This window comes from Rosa rugosa, chromosome 2 (assembly GCF_958449725.1).
Source record: "Rosa rugosa chromosome 2, drRosRugo1.1, whole genome shotgun sequence".
Taxonomy (NCBI): domain Eukaryota; kingdom Viridiplantae; phylum Streptophyta; class Magnoliopsida; order Rosales; family Rosaceae; genus Rosa; species Rosa rugosa.
Window position 1 is genome coordinate 13,630,157 of NC_084821.1, and position 21,159 is coordinate 13,651,315.

Here is a 21,159-nt window from a genome sequence, read left to right on the forward strand (position 1 = left end):
GAAAGTGTAAAGAAAAGAGAGAGTATTTCTTCAATTAAGTACTGATATTTTTTATTAAAAAAAACTATTGAGTATTTAGGTAAAAACGTTGGATTCTGTTGTCTACTAATGTTTTTTAATGTTGGCTTTAGATTCTGTCTAGTGTATCTAAAGCACATATAATTAACTCATCCATGAAACACCAAAAAACCTAAACAAGTTGGGAAATAAATATAAAAGAAAACATACAAAACTATTTTGTTTCTTTAGTTAGTTTCATTTACACGTATCCAAGCATATGTTATCCCACCATAATACACCAAAAAAAAAAAAACAATTTAAATATATTAAGTGAAAATATACTAAACTATATAATTGGTGTAACAAAATTCTAGCTAGTTTAAAATGATTGAGTTTTGGAAATATTTTTGTCCTTTGGTACAAATTAAACTGTATTAGCATGCTTAGCTATCGATCGAACAAATATAAATTGTATGTCTTTCTCGCTATTAAGAAACAATAATAAAGTATATAGCATGCATTGCTGGGTAATTAACAGATCAACAGTATCTAGAAGAGCAGGCCTTCCCTCTCTCTTTCTCTGTTTCTCTCTCTCTCCCTAAATAAATATAATTGTTCACTACCAGCCAGTTGACCTATCTCTCTCTGTACCTCTTTCTCTTTCTCTTTTTCTCTCGGACAAATTGCTTGGTTGGTGATGGAGTCTGGTGATCAACAAACTCCAGAAAATTCAGGTGATCAGCAAGTTACAAGCCAAGTAGCTGCTGCAAAGTCCTATGAGTGTACTTTTTGCAAAAGGGGGTTCTCTAATGCACAAGCTCTAGGAGGGCACATGAATATTCACAGAAAAGATAAAGCAAAGCTCAAGCAAGTCTCCTCATCAACAAATGTTGTTGAAACCAAACAACAACAAAGATTGCCTTTGGAGATCCCAAAGATGCCACCCTCTTACTCTCCAGTACTTCCCAAGATTAATCCCAGCATCACTTCTTTGGAAGCCATTAACATGCCTCATGCTGATCATATCGAAAGAAGTGCTACAACAATAAGGGGATCATCATGGCCGGCTGATTGGTTTCTCAATGCTAAAGAAGGTGATAATCAATTAAACCAAGTCCAACAACTTCCACTGTTTTCTCAAGCACCATCAGATCAAGATCATCAATATCAAGGTGGACAACAACAACAACCAGAAGTTCAAGGGGATCAAAGTGAAAAGGGTTCAGATTTAGACCTTGAGCTTAGACTAGGGCCCGAGCCTCAAGATTCCTCATCAACGTCGGCAAAAGCTACTACGAGAAAGTTCTTTTGATTTTGGATCTACTCTTTCAGCCCTGGTATTGTTTCTCTCTTTTAATACGAACTGATTAATTTCATTTATCATGTTGTAGATCCATTCTTTAACTTTTTGATACAAGTGCACGTGTATAGAATTTTCCATGTGAAGGTTTAATTGTTAGTTCTTTGGATCTTCGTATAAGTTGTAACTTACATCTTCGCCGAATTTTGTTTCTGGGTTTCTAGAATTGAACCTCATACATCCTGACAGAGAACTAATTTGAACATGGTATGGCATGCAATTAATTAGTACAAACTTATATCCTACCCTGTTAATTTATACATTTAACTAAGATGAATTGCTTGCATCTCTAGTGATTTATTGACCCTGTTTATATATCAAAATATAAATTAGCAGAGAAACCCTAGTTCTCCATTTACAGATATTGGATATAGTGTTAAACCCCAGATGCATGTGTGAAACCATGGCTTCGATTTATACACAATTGCATGGTACTTTGATCAACTTGATCAATTTATATACCCTCCACGTGATCTAGGATGAGATTATCAATCATTAATTAATATGCCTTGGCTGATCACTACTCTCTCTCTCTCTCTCTCTCTCTGTAATTGAGCATTAAGAAGCACAAAAGAAGAAAGAGCGATAGAGGATGAAAGCATAGAGTAATTCTCACTTCATTTCACAATTTCAATTCCCATTAGAAGACTTGAGTTAGTAAGCGTAGGATACTAACTAATTAAACTATACACACTCATATGGTCATATATCGGGAATTCTACGGTACCGACATGCTACATGTATGTAATATAGACATTTACATATATGACAACAAATTTGTTTATTGTGGTAAGGAGAGTCCATTTTTGCGTAATCTTAATTCTATAAGAGGTAATTACTCCACCTATGACTTGTAAAAAGTTTATGAACAAATTGTTATCAGTGGGGTTTGGTTCAATTATATGTAAGTAGTTTAAAACGAATGTGGTAACTTTGTTGTCAATGTCGTAAATTTGGTTTCATTAAGTTGTAATTTTTGTTCAATTATATGTAAAATGAGTGTATGATAAACATCCCGGTACCATAGACAACCCGTCATATATCAATGATTTTAACCATTTCATAATACTTTCACTATAGCTTAGTACTTCTTCTTTTTTTCTTTTTCTTTTTGTTTACAGAAAATAATTAACTAACAACAGCAGCAGAACTAGCTTGCAGCCGATCCTCATTGCGTGGGAACAATACCAACGATCAAGTTAGAAGTTTAATTTAACTTTTAATTGATAGAAGTTCATTAATTAATTTATTTATTTTGCATAAAATAGCAAGAGTAAGAGGGGTTATGTATTAATGGAAAGAGCTGATTCGGACTTTGGGTCTCTTCCAGTAAACATAGGAGGGAAAAGGGTTATATTTGCTTGATTTGTTTCTGCAAAATAAGTAGTTTATTCATTGATTGATTGAATTATGTTTTATTGGACTTGGAAAGTGTACTATTTTTTTTGTTCTCAATTAACACCTTGAATTCTGAAGAGGGATATTGAGCTATATATGTTCCACAAACTAGATTTTGCATCAATTACAGCGTGCCTAGTTGAACCTTACTTGTGCAAAATCCTTTTTATTTCTTCATCGAAATGAGTTTAGGGTTTCCGCGTAATAAATCATCTATATTCATTTTCGTGCAGTTTAGGTAATTGTTGCTAAGTTCATATATTTGGGTACAACGTACTTGGAGGTAAACTAGATGTTTCAATTTTATTTGCTTTATTAAAAGGATCAGTGGTGTTCAGTTGATTATCAACTTTCCAAGAAAATTATGCTCAATCACTTTTTGATGTAGATTTAAGGATGGAAGATAAAACAACTCAACATAAAAGTATCTATTTCCACCATTGGGCTTGGATGTAAATCCAATGATGGTTGAGCATAACTTTTTTAGTCAGTTATTGACCAGTGAACATTATTGACCACTGAATGAGAGAGCAATTCAGTATTTCACTCAATTACTTCTCTGCCATTTTTGTTTTTTGTTCAAGTACTACTATTGTGTCTTAGAAGGACTTAACTTTCTGAATTCTTGATGCATGTTACTTAATAGCTCAAGTGATTGAAGTAAAACAATTATTCTTTACTTTCAAAATAAATAAATAAAAAATTATTCTTACATATAGAAGTAGTACTACTTTTGCGTATACGGAAAATGAATCCCAAAGTGTGGAGCTAAGGCGGCTTTTTTATATAGCAGATATCTGGCCATATTGGTCATAAGTAGGTGGAACCAAATATAAATATGTAAAATCAGTTTATATTAAGAACTCAAGGTATTTCTGAATATTGTTGTCTCTACGATTCATGTACAAGAGGTTTTTACATCTCTAGTTATTTTCTTCATAAGGAAGAAATAATATTAGAAATTATCCCATACCCCTTAATATTATTTGATCGACAGCAAGCTTTGGTAAGACTGTCATCCCAACTCTTTTCGTTAATGTCCAAGACTCTAAGCTGACAACAGACGGCAAGAGTCAGAAACTGTGTAGCAATTTGCCATGCCAGCACTAGTATACCAAAATTAAGTACTCTACCTTTGACATTTTCAATCAGAATTTAATTTTGTTTAATTTAGGACCGCATACAAGTGGCAAAGATTTAGAAGAACAGGAAATAAGTAACTAAATAGATTTAGATGATAACAAACAGATAGTTATTTTAACTTCATTCCGTGTCGATCAGAAGTTCAATGCTCATTGTTCTTTAGAAGAGTTTGTAAAGGAAAAAATATATATTTTAAAATTACCACACTGCATGAAAGTCTCTCCTAGCTAATTTGGAACAAGAAGTCAGCTGAATGATAAGTACGTACTACGTAGTACCATTTAACCAACAGGTTGGCCATAAGAAAAATACACAGATGGTTAATAGTAAAAAAACAAAAAAAAGATTCATCTAGGATTTTATATGGATCGGCCTGCTCTAAATTGAGTAAGGTGTAAATTTACCTCAATTTCATAAAATCTAGACTCTCAGTCTAATCTAATGGTCTTGACAATTGACATATCATTTTCCCCACAATTTTTGGTTTTTCATCCAAACCCTAATTAATTTGCCGTTAACTCTAGAAAAAAAAAAAAAAATTGGGGGATTTCTCATCGTCAGTGTTTCTCCTCTGAGACAAGTTCCTTCTTTTTACTTCCTTTTCCATTTCTCTTTACTTCCATGGCTGCGCACTAACCATAGAATGACTTCAGTAAATTTTTTGCAGTCCGATTCTTTCCGGCCTCATCATTAATTGCATCTTCATTAATTAAAATCACCAATCAATTTGAAAATAATAAATTAATGTAATCTAGAGCTAGCTCCTTCTTCTTTTTTTCTGAACAGGAAATCTGGAGTTCCTTAAGTTCTTCAAAACCACATGAATAAATAAACTAATGTTAATTACATAGTTCTTTTCGTGTCGATCTCATCCTATTCTTTGCTTTTAGTCGTGTTTGGTCCTGTAGGCCTATGCCCTTTGGTTAATGACTTCAGTCCTTTATTTGTTTGGAATCTGCTCGCTTCATCTTCTCTATTTAATATTCTAGCTTGAATTATTTGGCCATGGGATCTCTTCATCCTCATGATGAATTTACTTCGTGGGAGTTGAAAATCTGAGATTATGAACACCTGTTTGTTTTACTGTTTTGTAGAGGCAGTTAGTTTGAAATATTATCTCTCACCCTATACTTGGGTCTCAATCTCAACAAAAAACAAAACAAAACAAAACAAAAAAACGTCAAAAAGTCATTCTATGGTTAGTGCACAGCCATGGAAGAAAACAGAAATAGAAAATGAAGTAAAAAGAAGGAACTTGACGCAGAGGAGAAACACTGACGATCAGATTTTCTAGGGTTTAGATGAAAAATAAAAAAATTGGTGGAAAAGTAATGTGTCAATTGTCAATACCATTAGATTAGACAGAGAGTCCAGATTTTATAAAATTAAAGTAAATTCACATCCTCCTCAATCTTCACTTTAGAGGAGCCAGCCGGATCCTGGCCGTCTTGTGAACTGAAGAATCATCTGATGACTCAATGACATGTTGTCTGCATAGGTACGTATAATCACGACTTTTACTTTATCACCTGAATCCATCGTGCAATATCATGACTTTTACATCGGCCATCATCTGATGAGCATATACAGATTCTGAAATCTCTTTCAACGAATCCTGAATCCGGACTATATATATATATATATATAGGATTCTGTTCAAAACTACATCATGCATGCATTTACAGTACTGATTGGTTAGCTGCAGTGTTGACTGTGTTGGTTACTGAGGTCAGTAAGATCGATTATACAAGCTAGTCTTAAGCTTGTAATCTCAGACCTTGTACAACACACGTACACTAGTCTCTTTTCATTCTTCCTCTCTATAGCTTTTTCTTGCTTTTAATTTGCCTCCCTGGCCTGTTAGAATTGGATAGCAGACTATACCACCATTCTCTGTCGTTGGTTATCATTTGCACAAGAATTTAGCCCAAAGTCCCAAACGCACTGTCAAACTATTCCCCATTGACCATTGGCATTTCACTTCCAGTCCTTTTTCTAATGCCAAAAAAAAAAAAAAAGGAAGAAGAAGAAGCAAGTTCCAGGGTCCTGATTCCTGGAAATTATGTGTATAAGCCTACATAAAATTAATACCCTGCAGCCCCCACTTGATCGATTTTTCTCCTACAAAATACAGTTAAGAAGTTTGTGTTGGAATGCAGCTTTACGTTAAGAGATCACCGTACTGCCGCGCTGTAGGAAGATCAAGGTGGATGAGGCCAACTCTAACAATGAAGTGCCATATGGATCCGAAGAACTTACTTTCAGTTGTAAGTCATCCATTCTGCTCATGTGTTAAACTCATTTTGGCACCTCATTGGAGCACTATATGAATAGTTTCATTTCAATCTCCAACAATGAAGTGCTATAAAAGGATGCTATTTTCACTATTCTCATTTTTCCTTTCTTATCGTTAATAATAAGTATTATGTTGTAGAGAAACTGAAATTGAGAGAAATTTGCTGTGTCTTCTCATTGATAATAGGGACCTCTTTATATAGAGGATTACAATGCATAGAATCTCAATCATACAAGGAAAGTAATCTTACATTGAATAGGAATCTAGATCCTTCTAATTTAACCCTATTAGCACTAGGTCAAGTAACCTAGAGTTTGGGCTAAACACAAATTAGGTTTTACTTGAACACTCCCCCTTGTGTTGCCCAAACGCGGTGCTTCTCTCGTTGCCTCATTAAAAACCTTGCTGAGTAACAAAAACCCAGTGGAACAAAAATAACCTCGGTCGAAGGGGAAAAAGAGCACAACACACCCTTCACGTTTCGAGACCATACATGTAGACATCTCCCCCTGATGACTACGGTCATGTGAGTTTGGATAACTTCCGCAAATGATGCTACCAACATGTTTCTCGAAAGTGGAATTTAGGCAATGACTTAGTGAGCAAGTCTGCCACACTGTCCTCATATCAAACCTAATTCATTTTGATCTTGAGGAGAGTCTGTTGTTGCTGATTATCCTTGGTGTTGTCGCTTTTGTTGTAGCCTTGCTTCATTTGTGTAGGCTCATTTGTGGTAGACTTCAAACCACAACTTTTCGAACATGCGTAATTATGGATCCAATCCATATACATTCACGAACCACTTCGTGAAGAGCAATGATCTCTGCATTGTTCGAAGATATAGCGACTAGGGTCTATTTCTGTAGGCCTCCAAGATATCACTGTCTTTACCCATGGTGAACAATTAACCAGTTTGGGAATGACCTTTGTATGAGTCAGAGAGATACCCAATATCAGCAAAACCTTCCAAAACACATGTCGTTTTGGGATGGGGATAATGGACGCAGGCCAGTGTTGGCGGCGTTCCTGGTGTGTGATGAGTTTGAATCCATCGTCTCTCTATAGGGATAGAACAAGCCCATATCAATCGTACATCTCAAGTACTGAAGGATATCTTTTACACCAATCTAATGGCGTCGCGTTGGCGCAGAGCTATATCTTAGCTAACAAGTTCATGGTAAATGAGATGTCCGGTCTTGTGCATTAAGCTAGGTACAATAATGCGCCTATTGTACTTAACTAGGGCATTTCTGCCCCTAGCGCATCTTCGTCATCATCCTTCGAACGAAGAGGATCATTTTCAGGATCAAGACTATGGATGATCATGGGGGTGCTTGAAGGTTTGACCTTGTCAAAATGCCTAAGCATCTATCAACACGATGCTCAAGTTCCAAACCGAGACATAATCGTGTTCTCTCATAATCCTTCATCTCAAAATCGGATTTCAAGTGTTCAGCGGTTTCCCTTAACTCTTTAAGGGCTTCTAATGAAGATCATGTCCAACATGAACCGCGATAGAATCCGAAACTTGTTATGGAAACGCTTGGGCATATCCCTTCCCAATCAAGTAGTCACTTTAGTGAGCGTTTCAACCTCTTTGTAAACGCGCTCCGTGGTCTTAGAGCTACTTGACTTGGGTAAATGAAGTTCACCATGAACCTTCATGTATATTCTGTATCTAGATCCCTATACAGATACGTAGTGACCACATTTGTAAGCTGCATGTTCAGTTATTCGGAAACTACCAAACTGACAGGGTAGTGGAGTGCAATAACATCCATTACGAGAGAATATGTCTCATCGTAGTCAATTCCAGGGCGTTTTATGAGAAGCCTTGCGCCATAAGGCGAGATTACCATATCTTTTTCTCACTACACTTTCTAACGAAGACCCATTAGTCAATAAGTTTTATGTCAGGAGGTGTTGGCATCACTGGCTCAAAAACCTTCATCTTCATTAGAGAATCCAACTTAACCTGGATCGCATCTTTCCATTTAGGCCAGATTTCTCTACGTTGGCATTCATTCATCAATGGAGCGTGGTTCGATATCATCTGACTCAACAAACTCATGCGCAACGAAATGCGCAACTACATCATCAATTATGATGGAGTTTATATCCCACGTCTCATGTACACTAGTGTAAGTTTCATAGAGCTCTATATTCTCAGGAATAGGTTCTGACGTTGAGGCGTCCCCCAACGATAACTATCTGGGCTGGGCACGGGCTGGGACGGGCCAGATTTGGGGTAAACCCGATCCCGGGCCAGGAATTATAAATCTAGACTGGCCGGGACGGTAAGGGGCTTTTTGAGATTTGATACCGACAGTACCGAACACGATAGGTTTCGGGCCGGGCTTGGGCCCATTACGGGACTGACCCGGAAAAAAAAAAAAACAAACAAAAAAAAAAAACAAAAGTTGCAAAGTTGCAAACTGCACTTCGGGAGTTCTGGGTTTTGTCCTCCTGCAATCAAAAGCATTCCTTTTCTTTCTTTGTTTTGCCTCAAAACAAAAACACAAATTAATAAAATTCAGTGCAACAGAGAGAGGGAGTTTAAAAAAGATTCAAACCTAAACCCATAAACAAACACAAAACTTTAATCCACCCTGCAAATTCTGCAAATTCTATTTTCCTCATTGAACATGCACAATTTGACAAACCCAGATCTTAAAAAAGATCATCAAGATTGATGGGGACAGATCTGAGCAACGTTTCTTGTGGGTGGTGCGATGATGGTTGTGCTACCTGTGTCGACCGAAGATGGTGAGGTGGTGATGTCTAGAGTGCTGATATAAATTCGAAATAGAGGCTGAATAAAGGATGAGAACAAGAGAGAGGACAGTGAACAGATAGGGAGGGAGAGGAAAAACAGAGAGAGAGAGAGGAGCGTGAACAGAGAGAGAGAGAGAGAGTTTGTTTATGACAAGAGAGAGAGAGTTGCGAAAGTGGGAGGCATGTGTGGTCTGATGGTCCCATACTCCCATAAAAGAAGAAAAGGAAGACAAGATATTGTACACATATATGTATATAATATATAAATAAAATATATATATATATATATATATATATATATATAAATCGGTACGGGCCGGGCCTGTTCGGTATTTAAAACACTAATATCGATCCCGTCCCGTTTTTATTAGGCCGGGCTGAATAGTGATTTTCATATTTTTGATACCATCCCGTCCCGCCTATTTTCGGTACGGATTTGGGACGGGTTCGGTACTTCGGTTTAACCTGCCCAGCCCTAATAACTATAACCTGGAAGATACTCATGAGACGGATTTTGAGTGTCGATTATCAAAGGATTGCAATGTGCCAAAGTATCCTTCGAAACCCACGGGCCTCCCATGCATCCTAGCTGAGGCCATGGCCTGTAACGCCAGAGTGCCTCTCTCTTTGGCGTTGGGGCCATGCCTACCTCCGTGTAGGGTGGCGCTACATCCTCTCGTAGGGACGTCCTTCCTTGCAAGCATGTTTGCAGCATATTTGTGTGATCTCGTCACTTTAGTAGGGATCGAGATGAGACATAATGGGGACAGACCACGACAATTCCTGTCGTTCCTGCTGAACATTTGTGTTCTTATCTCCCCCTAACGATGGGAAGACTGTCTCATCAAAGTGACATCCGCAAATCTAGCGGTAAGGAGATCGCCTAGCAAGGGCATGAAGTGGCGGACAATTGTTGGAGTCTCAAATCCAACGTAGTTGCCCATTCGTCTGTGAGGACCCATCATAGAGCGCTGTGGCGGAGCAATTGGCATATAAATGGCACACTCAAAGATGCGTAAGTACGATACTTGTACCCAGTTACTAGCTGTAACGCAGAGGTAGATTGAGTGGCGGTGGGTTGTAGACGAATTAGCATAGCTGCATGCGATATTGCATCACCCTAAGCAGATATAAGGAGGTTGGTGCGCATTACCAATGTTCGGACTACCATCGTAGTCGTTTCCGCGAGACCATTTGGGTGTGCTCATGGGAATATGATGTCTAACATCAGTCCCAAATGCAATAACCATCGAAAGTCTTCGATGTAAACTCACTAGCATAGTCAAATCCAATTGACTGAATAGGATGATTCGGGGAGTGAGCCTGTTGTCATTTGATGTGTGCTAGGAGTGTTTCATAAGCAGCATTACAAGTGGACAATGGCACAACACGTGACCAGCGTGTTTGCGTGTCAACCAACATCATGAGATATTTAAACGTCCGCAAGTTGGTTGAATCAATCCAGAGAATCCCTACGGATTCTATGTAAGAACATAAAGAGTATTTTCATATCCTTTGCATAGGACGGTCTTAGTCTTAGTTTCCCTAAGGAATGGGCTTTGTAAAACGAGCGAGAGGCTTAAGAAGCAACCAATGAGAATTTTGGTTAGGCCTGAGCGTCTGAAACGTTATTCTGAAGCAAGTTGGTGATTGCAGCATCACCTGGGGCGCCATCACCATGATGGACGCCATCCATGGCGTCATGGATAGGGACTACGCCAGCCCTAGGCTGATGGTGGACGGAGGTGGTGCCCTAGGCAGTAGCGTTGGTCACACTTAGTCTAGGAATCAACTTTTGATTCATGCTTCATTTCGCTCGAGAGAAAAGATGTCCGTGTGAAGTCTTGTGTAGACGGATCATCATATCATGACTAGGATGATCTATCCTGTCGTGACAAAGCCAATATGTGTCTAAATCCAAGAGATCTTCTCTCATAACTTTTATTGGATTAATAGCTCAAATGGTGACATAGAGTCTACTAGAGAGACACATAAACTTCTCTAAGATTCGCCTTTGTTCGCAATCATTAAAGGTATTGCAAAGGAACTCATTTCCGTTCTCTACATGCATTTTTGCATGGAATTCGTTGGCTATTCATAGGGTACGATTTGCCCTAAGAGCGTAGAGAGTTTCTGTAACAGCTGTAATCAAGGTGCCATTTGGCAAGTGGAACTTGGGCTATTCCATGTCCTTGAATTAATACTGATGGCCCAGCCATCGTAGTCACAAAGTCATATGCTCAGAATCAAAATGGAGTCATAATGGAAAGAACTCGAAATTTTATTCATAAGCCAACAGAGTACATCATTGTCTCTTAACCATTAGGAAAATCTAATCCAAATGCTAGCTAATGCAAAACAATGGTAGTCGTCTAACTTCTTTCGGTAATTCCAAAATAAATGTGACTAGGTGAGTAGAGAGATGTCGGTAGAGCAAGGCTCGCTTAAGTACCACTAATCTCATAACCTTCCTAGACATCACACTTACTTTGGGTGAGCCTACTTTGAAGAAAGACTAAACCATTGGCATTTACTACAAAGTATATGGCAATTGCCTATTACATTTCTTGGAAAAATAAAGACTTAAACAGAATTGGCGATCTATTGATCCCAGCCAGATTTGTAGTCTTCAACCCTTCACTCTAGATTATCTTCTTGATCTTCTTGTTCCACATAGTGAGCTTCTCTTGCTTCACAATATGCTTTGTAGGCGGTGACAAGTTCTTCACGAGCTCTACAAATGTGTGCCCAATGATCAGACACTCCACATCGAGAACATACATCTCTTTGCTCGAACTCCATTGATTGAGGCGCTTTGAAAGCGTCATTTAGATGGCTCTTAGTGTTGGTGGCGCCACCAACATGGCCAGAGGCGTTGCCTCCCTCTCTCTTTCCACGTTTACCTCTTCGGTTCCGTGTTCGCCTATTTTGGCGGTTACCTTCCCAAGTAGAGTGATTATATGGACCAGAATGTCCAGAAGTATCCCTAAGATTAGGGTTTCGCTCTTGGCGCCCTCTCTTAGAGGTGCGACTATAATTGGATTCCGGAATATGCTCTGTTTCCACGGATCTCGAATTATAGTTCTTCACAAGGATATTGTCATGCTTTTCAGCGACATTCATAGCTCCAATGAGCTCATGAAACCTTGTGATCCGTCTTGCATTAACATCGATTCGATAGTTCTTAGCAATCATCAATGCAGAGACGGGGAAGGTAGAGAGAGTTTTCTCAATCAACATCACATCTGTGATCCCTTTACCACAGAATTCCATTAAGGATTTAATGTGAAGTCCTTCTGAGTTATAGTCAAGAACTAACTTGAAATCACAGAAGCAGAGGCTATGCCATCTCACTTCTAGGTCAGGAAGCAAGGAGTCACGGACGTTGCCAAATCTTTCTTCGAGTGAGACCCACAGCCTTCTGGGGTCTTCTTCATTCATACACTCGTACTGGAGCGAATCATCCATATGACGATTCATTAGGATGATGGCTTTCGCCTTATTTGCCTCTAAGGCTGCTCTATTTGCTTCCAAAGCTTGAGCTTGCTCAACAGTTAGCACGTCCTGGCTAGGCTCGAGAATCATATCCAGGATTCCATCAGCCTTGAGATGTTGGCGGATATCATGAACTCACTTGTGATATCCAGAGCCAGTTGTTCCCAATGGAGCAAAGTCCAATTTGTTCAGGTTACTCATCCTGAAAGAGAACAAGAAATTAGGGTTAGTTTCGGAGCGAAATAGGCTACCACGAAAACATATGAAATTTCTGAGCGTAATCGCTTCCAAGAAATTAGGAATTTCATAGCGTAGTTGCTTCCAAGAAATTCCAAGGTTCTAAAAATCGGCGCCTAGCTCCGCCTAGGCGCAGCAACACCGTTCCGATTCTCCCCTAATCGAGCGAGCTGGGCGCTGGGAATAAAGTCGGCCTCCTAGGCGGCCTAGGCGGGGCTGGGCGGCTCTGGGCGTTGGGCGCTGGGCGTTGGATGACTAGGCGCTTCCTTTTTTTTTTTTTTTTTTTTCTTTTAATCCTTGTCAAAACTCAACAATGAAGATTCATTCTCTCAACTAAAAACCCAATCCTCTGACTTGATCAAAGCAACGAAGATCGATGGGTTGTGCTTTGGAAGAGTAGACTTTCGCTTTTGGCTTCGCTGTTGACGGGATCGGGGAAAGAGAACTTTAGGAGACGAGGAGGAGGAGGGCGAGAGGAACGTCATTAGGAGCGTTGCAGCAGAATTGAAGAACGTTGATGGGGCTATACGTGGATGAATTTTCAGATCAGTGGCAAAGCTCATTTGGAAGATCGGACCGGGGAGGAGGGGGAAAAGAGAGAGAGAGAGCACCGCAACACATATTTCCTTACTTTTCTAGATTAGCTGATATGTCCCAGCTGCCCAGCAAATATAAAGTCATTATCTTTTCAAAAACAACATTATAAAATCATTATATTGTTTAAAGAAATTATATAAAAGTAGTTGGTGTTCAAATTGGTGAGTCATGCACGTGGATATCTATTAATCTCAACACATGTTTATCATTAATTCCTTGGATACTAATTTATTTATACAATTATATGTTATAAAAGTAAAAGTAAATTAAAAAATAAAAAAACCGCCTAGTCCCCGCCTAAGCCTCTGGGCGCTAGGCTCCGGGCTACCGCCCGACTAGCGCCTAGCGTTTTTTAGAACCTTGAGAAATTCGATTCCAAGAGATATTGGATTAGATCGAAACAATGACGTAAGTGGTCGATCATAAATTCTCTACAAACTCTAAGTTTGGAGATCTCAACAAGCTCTAAGCTTGGAGTGAGCACGAACCCCCACAGTTCGGCTTAATTTGGTCTCCCCTATAATGAAGAAAAGGGGGTAGAAGAAGGGAGGTTGCAAGTCCCCGAAAAAGAAGAGAAATTGAATTAAAAAACTCTAAAAAAACGGGAACGTTTAGTAAAAAATACCTTGAAATAGGTCGTCGGAAAATTTGGCAGGAAAAAGACTCCGAAAAAAGTGCCCAGAAATGGCCGGAAAAGTCGCCGGAAAAGTGGCCGGCGGTCGTTGACTGGCGTTGACCTGTTGACCGGCATTGACCAGGGGCTGACCGAGCTGACGTGGCAGTGGTCCAGTGCTGACGTGGCGGATGCTGACGTGACAGAGGGTCCTAGGGCTGACGTCAGCGGCTTCTGGGCTTGGGTCAGTGGGCTTCTGGGCCTTCTTTCTTCTTTTGGGCTGGGCCTTCCTTTCTTCTCTCTTTCTTCTTCTTTTCTTCTTTTCTTCTTCTGCCCGATGATTCAGTCGGCCGGTTCAGTGAGTTTTAGACCGGTTTTCAGTGTTTTTCTTTCGGTTCTTGAAACTTCAGATCAAGAGGCTTCTGCTATCAAAATTTGGTGGGAATTGGATGTCCGGAAGATGGTGAACAGGTGGCATATGTGATGCGGGTTGTATGGAGCTTCCGGTGGCCGGTTCGGTAGATTTTCGGCTGGTTCTTGGGGTGGCGCAGCCGGTTCTAGACTCTTGGGATCGAGTTCTTCAAGGTGTGAGGTGAAGGCAGAAAAGGATTCAACGTTTTGTATTCGGATTCAAGGTTTTTAGCTTCTTGAATCAGGGTTTGGCTATTTGTTTCAGGGTTAGGGCTTCGTGCTGATAACGTGTTGTAGAGAAACTGAAATTGAGAGAAATTCGCTGTGTCTTCTCATTGATAATAGGGACCTCTTTATATAGAAGATTACAATGCATAGAATCTCAATCATACAAGGAAAGTAATCTTACATTGAATAGGAATCTAGATCCTTCTAATTTAACCCTATTACCATTAGGTCAAGTAACCTAGAGTTTGGGCTAAACACAAATTAGGTTTTACTTGAACATATTAATCATTTTTATTTTTATTATTATTTGATAAACTTTAGAAGAGATAGAAGATGTTTTTTTTTTTAGGGGAAAGGAAAATATATTCCTGTGATCGAAAAGATCATACGACCGTACAAGGTCATTCGAGGAGATCCGAAGATCATCCATTACATTCACTGCTCCACTGACCGTAGTCAGGCACACTTCCCAAAGGAAGATGCGAAACTAAAATTCTAAAAAAGGAAAATGCGAAACACTAAAATCCAAAAGGAAAATGCAAAAAACAACTAACAACTAAATTTATTCCTACACAACCCTAATTCTCCGCATCTGCCTTGACTGGCTTAGGGCCTAAGACCTCTTGGTGTACCCTTCCACCAGACCCTGCAGTGAATAGCTTCAAAATAGGATTGTGTTGAGTCCAGCCCCAAACGGGCTCGCCAGGGCCCAACAGTGAAACTAGCCCAAGTCAGAGAGAGGAGGGAAAGTGGGCTTGACCCAACAGGCCCAACCCACTCCCACTGCCCTCATCCCTACACCCAGACCAGTTCTCGTCGGAACCCTAGCAAGACCGCCAGAGGTGTTGCCGCCCCTGGTTCAGTCCGGCGACCTCCTTAGATACGGACCCACGACAGCCATCCCGTCCGCCCAAAGCTTGCCTATGTCGACGCTACAACCGCCCGATCCACTCACGATCCAATCATCTCCTTCGGTTACCCAATCAGCCGGCGTCAAGCCTCACCGCTCAATCAGCAGAAAATTAGAGACCTCCGCCGCCCTGTGACTCGAAGCCCAAATCCACAACCAGCACCGCAAATCCAGACCCGACTCGCCTTGCCTTTAAACCCGACACCGGAAGAACCCCTGCCGCTACACACGCCCGACGGACACCAGACGAGATCGACACCGGAAGACGTCCTCTGGCAGGCAGTGAACGAAACCGACACCGCCGCACTGCTACACGAAACCCTAGGTTTCAGTATTCAAAATCTGCTCACTTGACCTCGAGATAGAAGATGTTTGGTGTGAAGAATTAGGAAAAATTGAGTTTAATTCTTCAAAACTTACTCTTCGCACGAGTATACATTTTTCTATAATTTGAGTTAATAAGGCTTGGTTTAATGTATGCCGTTCAATTTTGATTTCAATAAAATCTCAGCCGTCAGATTTCAAATATAACTCTAGGAGACCCAGCCACTTTCTGTGGGGCTGACGGTTTCATTTTGAGATTGCTCTTGGATTTGGAACAAATTGGCACCAAGATTAGCACTGGTTCTCAAATTTATGAGACCAACTCCCCCTCAAATTAGAGAGTGCAGGTGCTATTTTGGTCTCAAAATAATACCAGTCCCACCTTTGTTGAGATGAAAACGACTCCAGCCAAAAAGAGGAGTCATTTCTACACTTGTGATACAAAACCGAATGTGTCGTTTAAAAATAATGAATTCTGCATCAAATGGCGGGGTGTTTGTTTGAACTTGTCCATAAATATTTCAGCATGTATAGTAGAAGTAGGACTAGAACAAATGTTCCCATCGGAATGCAACATAAAATTGTGGGTTCCAAAGTGTATATGTTTCGGCTTTTCATCTCAAACCACCGTGCTGGCAACCCGATCCTCTCTTCATATGTTGAGGCTGCGGAATATTATCATTTTAGTGGTGATAGTGATGATACTGATCAAAAAAATATCCAAAGATGTCCTCGGCTTTCGTCATGCCCCATCGTCTGAATGATCATGAGATTGGGGGTAAGAAAAGACTACGGACATATTTTACCACATTGTGCTTGATGATATGATGTGCATTTTTCCTAGGAAGATATTTAAGGTGTAATAATCAGAGAGGTTAAATGAAATTTACTCTTTTAACTTTTTCTGAAATTAATATTACTTGCATGTCATCGCTTGATTACTTACGTAGGTGTCGACTGCCATGCTTGATTCTCATCATGATATGAAAAAATAATTGTACAATAAATCATAATTGAAATGTTTAAATTCTATGCTGATTTCCAAATTTGCAGTAAGCAGTCCAAATGCTCAATTTCCTTATCCACTGAGAAAAGACTTGAACCAGTGCATAAAATTATTACTTGGTAGAACTCATAAAACCATCTTTTAATAACAACAAAAAACACAAATAATACTTTGATAGTCATTCTTCAATCATCATCAACATACACAGTCTCTTGTGTGAACAAGCCACCAAATACCTTCCTCACTTCAGTCTTCGCCTCTGTTTGTTTGGATTTAGGCTTTGCCTCCTCCTTTGGTTTCGGAGTTGCAACTTTCTTAGCAACTGCTTTCAGCGGAGGCAGTGTCTTAGCCTTGGCCTGTCCCCTTACAGTAGCAATCTGAACTTTTGGTGTCTCCATGGATTTTGAAACTGTGTCTGCTAGTTGTGAGCTAAACTTATCCCAAGACAGCCCTGAGCCAAAGTCTTTTGCTTTGCTTACGAGGCCATCAAATGAGGCCCCTGCAGCCTCAGCCTTTACTTGAGCTTCTTCTGCTAAACTTGAGGCTTGAACTTCTTGTTCGGATAGCTTCTTTACTTCTTCTTCAAGTAACTTTGCTGCCTCGGCTGCTTTGCGAGCTCTCTCAGCAGCTATTATTGCCTCTTCTTCTGCCTTTGCCTTTGCAATCGCTTCTGCATAAGCTTTCCTTCTTCCATCCTCAGGGATTGTACTAAAGGCAAATAAAATATGCACAAAAGTTAAGATAATTAATTTCAATCAAACTAAACAGCTAGCTAACAAGGATAAAGAAACAATTCTATATATAGATTCATAACTTTGGTTGTACCTGAAAAGTTGATCTACAGGCCTCAAGGGCGCTGATGGATCAGTATATACCTCCACAACCTGGAGTCACAAATAAACATCCAATTCGTAGTTAAGCCAACCGCAAAAACAAGATATTGGAAACCGGAAAATACATGAAGCTTTCGACTTCCCACGAAAAAGGAAAAATACCCAATACACTAGGGCGGTCAAATTGTTGATCACATCTTTGGCCAAGGCGAAACCCCCCGGATTTCATATCGGTTATAAATTGTCAAATCCGATCATAAAATGTAGTAGAAAGCGGTCCATTTTTTATAGGCAAAAACTTTGAACTTAGCAGGAGCAAGAACGATGTACCTTATTTTCTGCCACAGAAGTGTTTGAGAAAACATCTGCCACCAAGGAAGCAATCTGAGACTTGGCTACCTAATAGTGTAATGTTGATTATCATCAGCAAACACTGAAACTTCAATGACCAAAAATAGGAAAGTAAAATGAAGAGAATGAAAGCATTACATATTACTGCATACATTACATTACTTTGTAGTCGTTAGCACCTCCGTTTCCTTCAGCTGACACAACAACATTATACGAGCTCTCGGGCGAAAAATCATCCGTCAAACTTGTCTTTATGAAAGTGTAGCTAACGTCTGTTTGAATGACTTTTTGCAACAATTCAGTGATGCTCAACGGCTGAGATCCCGAGAAGATGTTGCTAAAGAATGAAGATATGCCATCTATTACATTGTAAGTCGATGCACCTGCTATGTTCCCATCATAGACGATGGCCACATGACCGACACCGGCGAGCTGAGCAGCTTGGATTACTTGTAAGGCGTCTGATGGTGTGACTTCAGTCGTTGGACCATTCTCGAAGGGGCCAATTGTGACAACAACTTTGCTGGCATTTCCGATGGCTTTGGCGATAGTTTCAGCATCTTCGAAGGTAGACCCGACAGCATTGAGGCGTTTTGATTCCTCATTTGATAGGATCTACAGTGTTGAGGGAAATTGGAGTTGAAGTATAAGGCTTTGTGCTGCAAAACGATCATGTAATAGGATGTACCCGTTTTGGATAATTTTTCTATGACAGTGTACTTAAAAAATCAATCCTACTAGTTGCATGAGGTTACATAATACAGTAAATCATCAAAATTTCCCAAAGAAAAAAACCTCTTAATAAGTGAACAAATTGTGGGGAATGTTATATCGCTATTTTTACTAGGTGAAAGAGTGGGAATGGTTGTAATACAGTCGATAAGTATGATGCAAAGAGTTTGAATAATAACTTGGTCCAATTAGATAAATTGGGGTAATTTCCTTATTTCTTCATGTTTCATATGATTTTCATTTTCTTCTATGCACAAAGTAGGCTAATCCCACCATCAATATTCGTTACCAGATTCACATTGTTCATTAGTTTGGTTTGAGAAGCTAACCTTGTATTTAGAAGCAACACGAGCCAATTCTTGGGCATCACCCAGTTCAGGCACACCAGCCCTCACACTAAAACCTTCACGCAGAAGGGTCTGTGCTATTCGAACCCCAGCCTGCCCTGTTGCACCAGCAACAAACACAGTCCCAGGGTCCTTGCTTCTGAAGGTCCCAAATGAAAGAGAAGGCCTACTCGCAACGGGGATCAAAGACTTGACATCGGGTAATTTCCCGAAATTAAACCTGAATGGACTTGAATTGGAGTCATCGGCTTCGCCTTCGTCGGAGGACGATGAACCAACATCCCCTGATGACTTGCCAAGCCGAAATGTAGAGAAGGGTCCAGCCTTCTTGGCAAAGACGGTGAACCTTCGGGGGTTCCTGAGAGTGGTTGTTGCTCTTGAATTGGGTGAGGAAGTTAAAACGAATGAATTGGAAGTGAGAGTTGCAGCCATTGAAACTGCCCGCTCAGAATCTCTCTCCCTTCACAACTCAGTTTTTGTGCATATTCATGAATCGTGACTGCTGTACTTCTCGACTGGGTGAGTGGCATTCTGGATGGGAAGGTATGGGAGCAGGCAAATGAAATGGTGCCACGTGGCACACTCTATCTACTGCGGATAAATTGGACACCAGAGAAATTTAATGGGGGCGTTGAACCACCAGAAAATGACGTACGAAGATATTTGAGCATTACCAAAATCTATATGTTCAACAAAATTTTATCCACTCATGCAACCACATAAATAATCCGATAGGCATGGCCCATATTGGCTCCTGTCGATAATATTGCCAAGCTAACTGAAGCCCGCACCATACCACGGTTTGAAATTTCTAAACATGGACACAGTAAATAGTAAAAACGAGTAAAATCCACTCTTCATTTTATAATCCACACTTTTATTTTTCTTTTTTTAGTTTATTAACATCACATGTTTTACAATCCACGTTACAAACAAACAAAATTTAAGATACTAAAAAAAAAAAAAAAACATAATGTGCATTATAAAATGAAGAGAGTGAATTTCACTGTATTTAGTACGGGGTGCATACAAAACCTCACTAGACATATAGCAATATCAGAAAACTTGTAAACAAAGCACAAAAAATTGCGGACAACCATAGTAATGCAAGTACATGGATCCCGGGAGAATTTATAAACAAGGCAAAATGAAAGCTAGTCTTCACTTTCATCTCTCATGGAAAGTAAAGGTCCCCAGGCTGAATGGCGGATACAAATGAACCAGATTATCAGCAAGCCTTGAAAGGCATGTCCGCGTAAGATTCAGGAAACTCTTTTAACAATTCCAAACAAAAAGAGGGGGCGAAACCGGCCCATACCAAGCAATTTCATGCTGATAGTAACTAAAAATGTATCACTAATGTTATTCCTATTGAAACCAATTGTGAGAACCTGCTATTACAACAGAACTCGAGTTTGTCACTGAGAAGTTTCCAAAGATAGCCACAACATAACCAGGACGGAAATATAGAAGAAGGAGAATTTGAAGTTAATACAAGAGATTGCACATCACAACATGTGGAAGTAAGCTTTGCTAGAGCAAACCCATCTAATGAAGGAAAAACAGGTGAGGATAGGAGTAATTTATGATGCCAAAATTTTTTTTTGAATTAGGAGTGACATAAGATACAAAATCTAGAGTCTAAACACACCAAATATAGCAGGCAAAATAAAGAATAGATCAACCCTCACTTCTCAAGAAATAGATCGATCCTCGAGTCAACAAAACGGGAAGCTGATGCCTATCTAAATTCAATTTCTCTGCCCATCTCTTCATTGAGAAATTGATCAAGGAACCAGCATCAAAGTCAGCAAGCCTAACTTGCATACTTTAGCCATGTCAAACAGATTATGATCATGTTTCACATCTTTAACAAAACTCTCAGAGAATCATTTGCTACATGCAAATGCCTAAGCATATGCAGAAACATCCAGCCAACATTCAGAGGAAGAATTACTATCACTAGCAGCCTAAACTTACTAACCTTAAAGTCGAGGCATATAGAGCACAAAAGTTTTTATCTAAAACCAGGTGATAACTCCTCAAATTGGATGTAATTTTCAAGTACGGAAAATGAAAAGAAATACATTGCAAGGTTATTCA

The 21,159-nt window shown here is 39.7% G+C and overlaps 2 protein-coding genes across 2 annotated transcripts; one reads left to right on the forward strand and one right to left on the reverse strand.

The window, feature by feature from the left end:
• Nucleotides 1-562: 562 nt before the first annotated feature.
• On the forward strand, nucleotides 563-1,337 carry LOC133734164 (protein LATE FLOWERING-like). The gene has a single exon (XM_062161803.1). The coding sequence runs from the start codon at nucleotides 698-700 to the stop codon at nucleotides 1,310-1,312; it is 615 nt and encodes a 204-aa protein (XP_062017787.1). The 5' UTR covers nucleotides 563-697; the 3' UTR covers nucleotides 1,313-1,337.
• A 15,556-nt stretch (nucleotides 1,338-16,893) lies between these two features.
• LOC133732350 (protein PLASTID TRANSCRIPTIONALLY ACTIVE 16, chloroplastic) lies at nucleotides 16,894-19,713 on the reverse strand. Its single transcript, XM_062159888.1, has 5 exons — nucleotides 19,039-19,713; nucleotides 18,140-18,592; nucleotides 17,957-18,025; nucleotides 17,619-17,677; nucleotides 16,894-17,501 (listed from the first exon to the last, which is right to left on the reverse strand). Exons 1-5 carry the CDS (start codon nucleotides 19,486-19,488, stop codon nucleotides 16,979-16,981), a joined length of 1,554 nt encoding a protein of 517 aa, XP_062015872.1. The 5' UTR covers nucleotides 19,489-19,713; the 3' UTR covers nucleotides 16,894-16,978.
• Nucleotides 19,714-21,159: the final 1,446 nt, after the last annotated feature.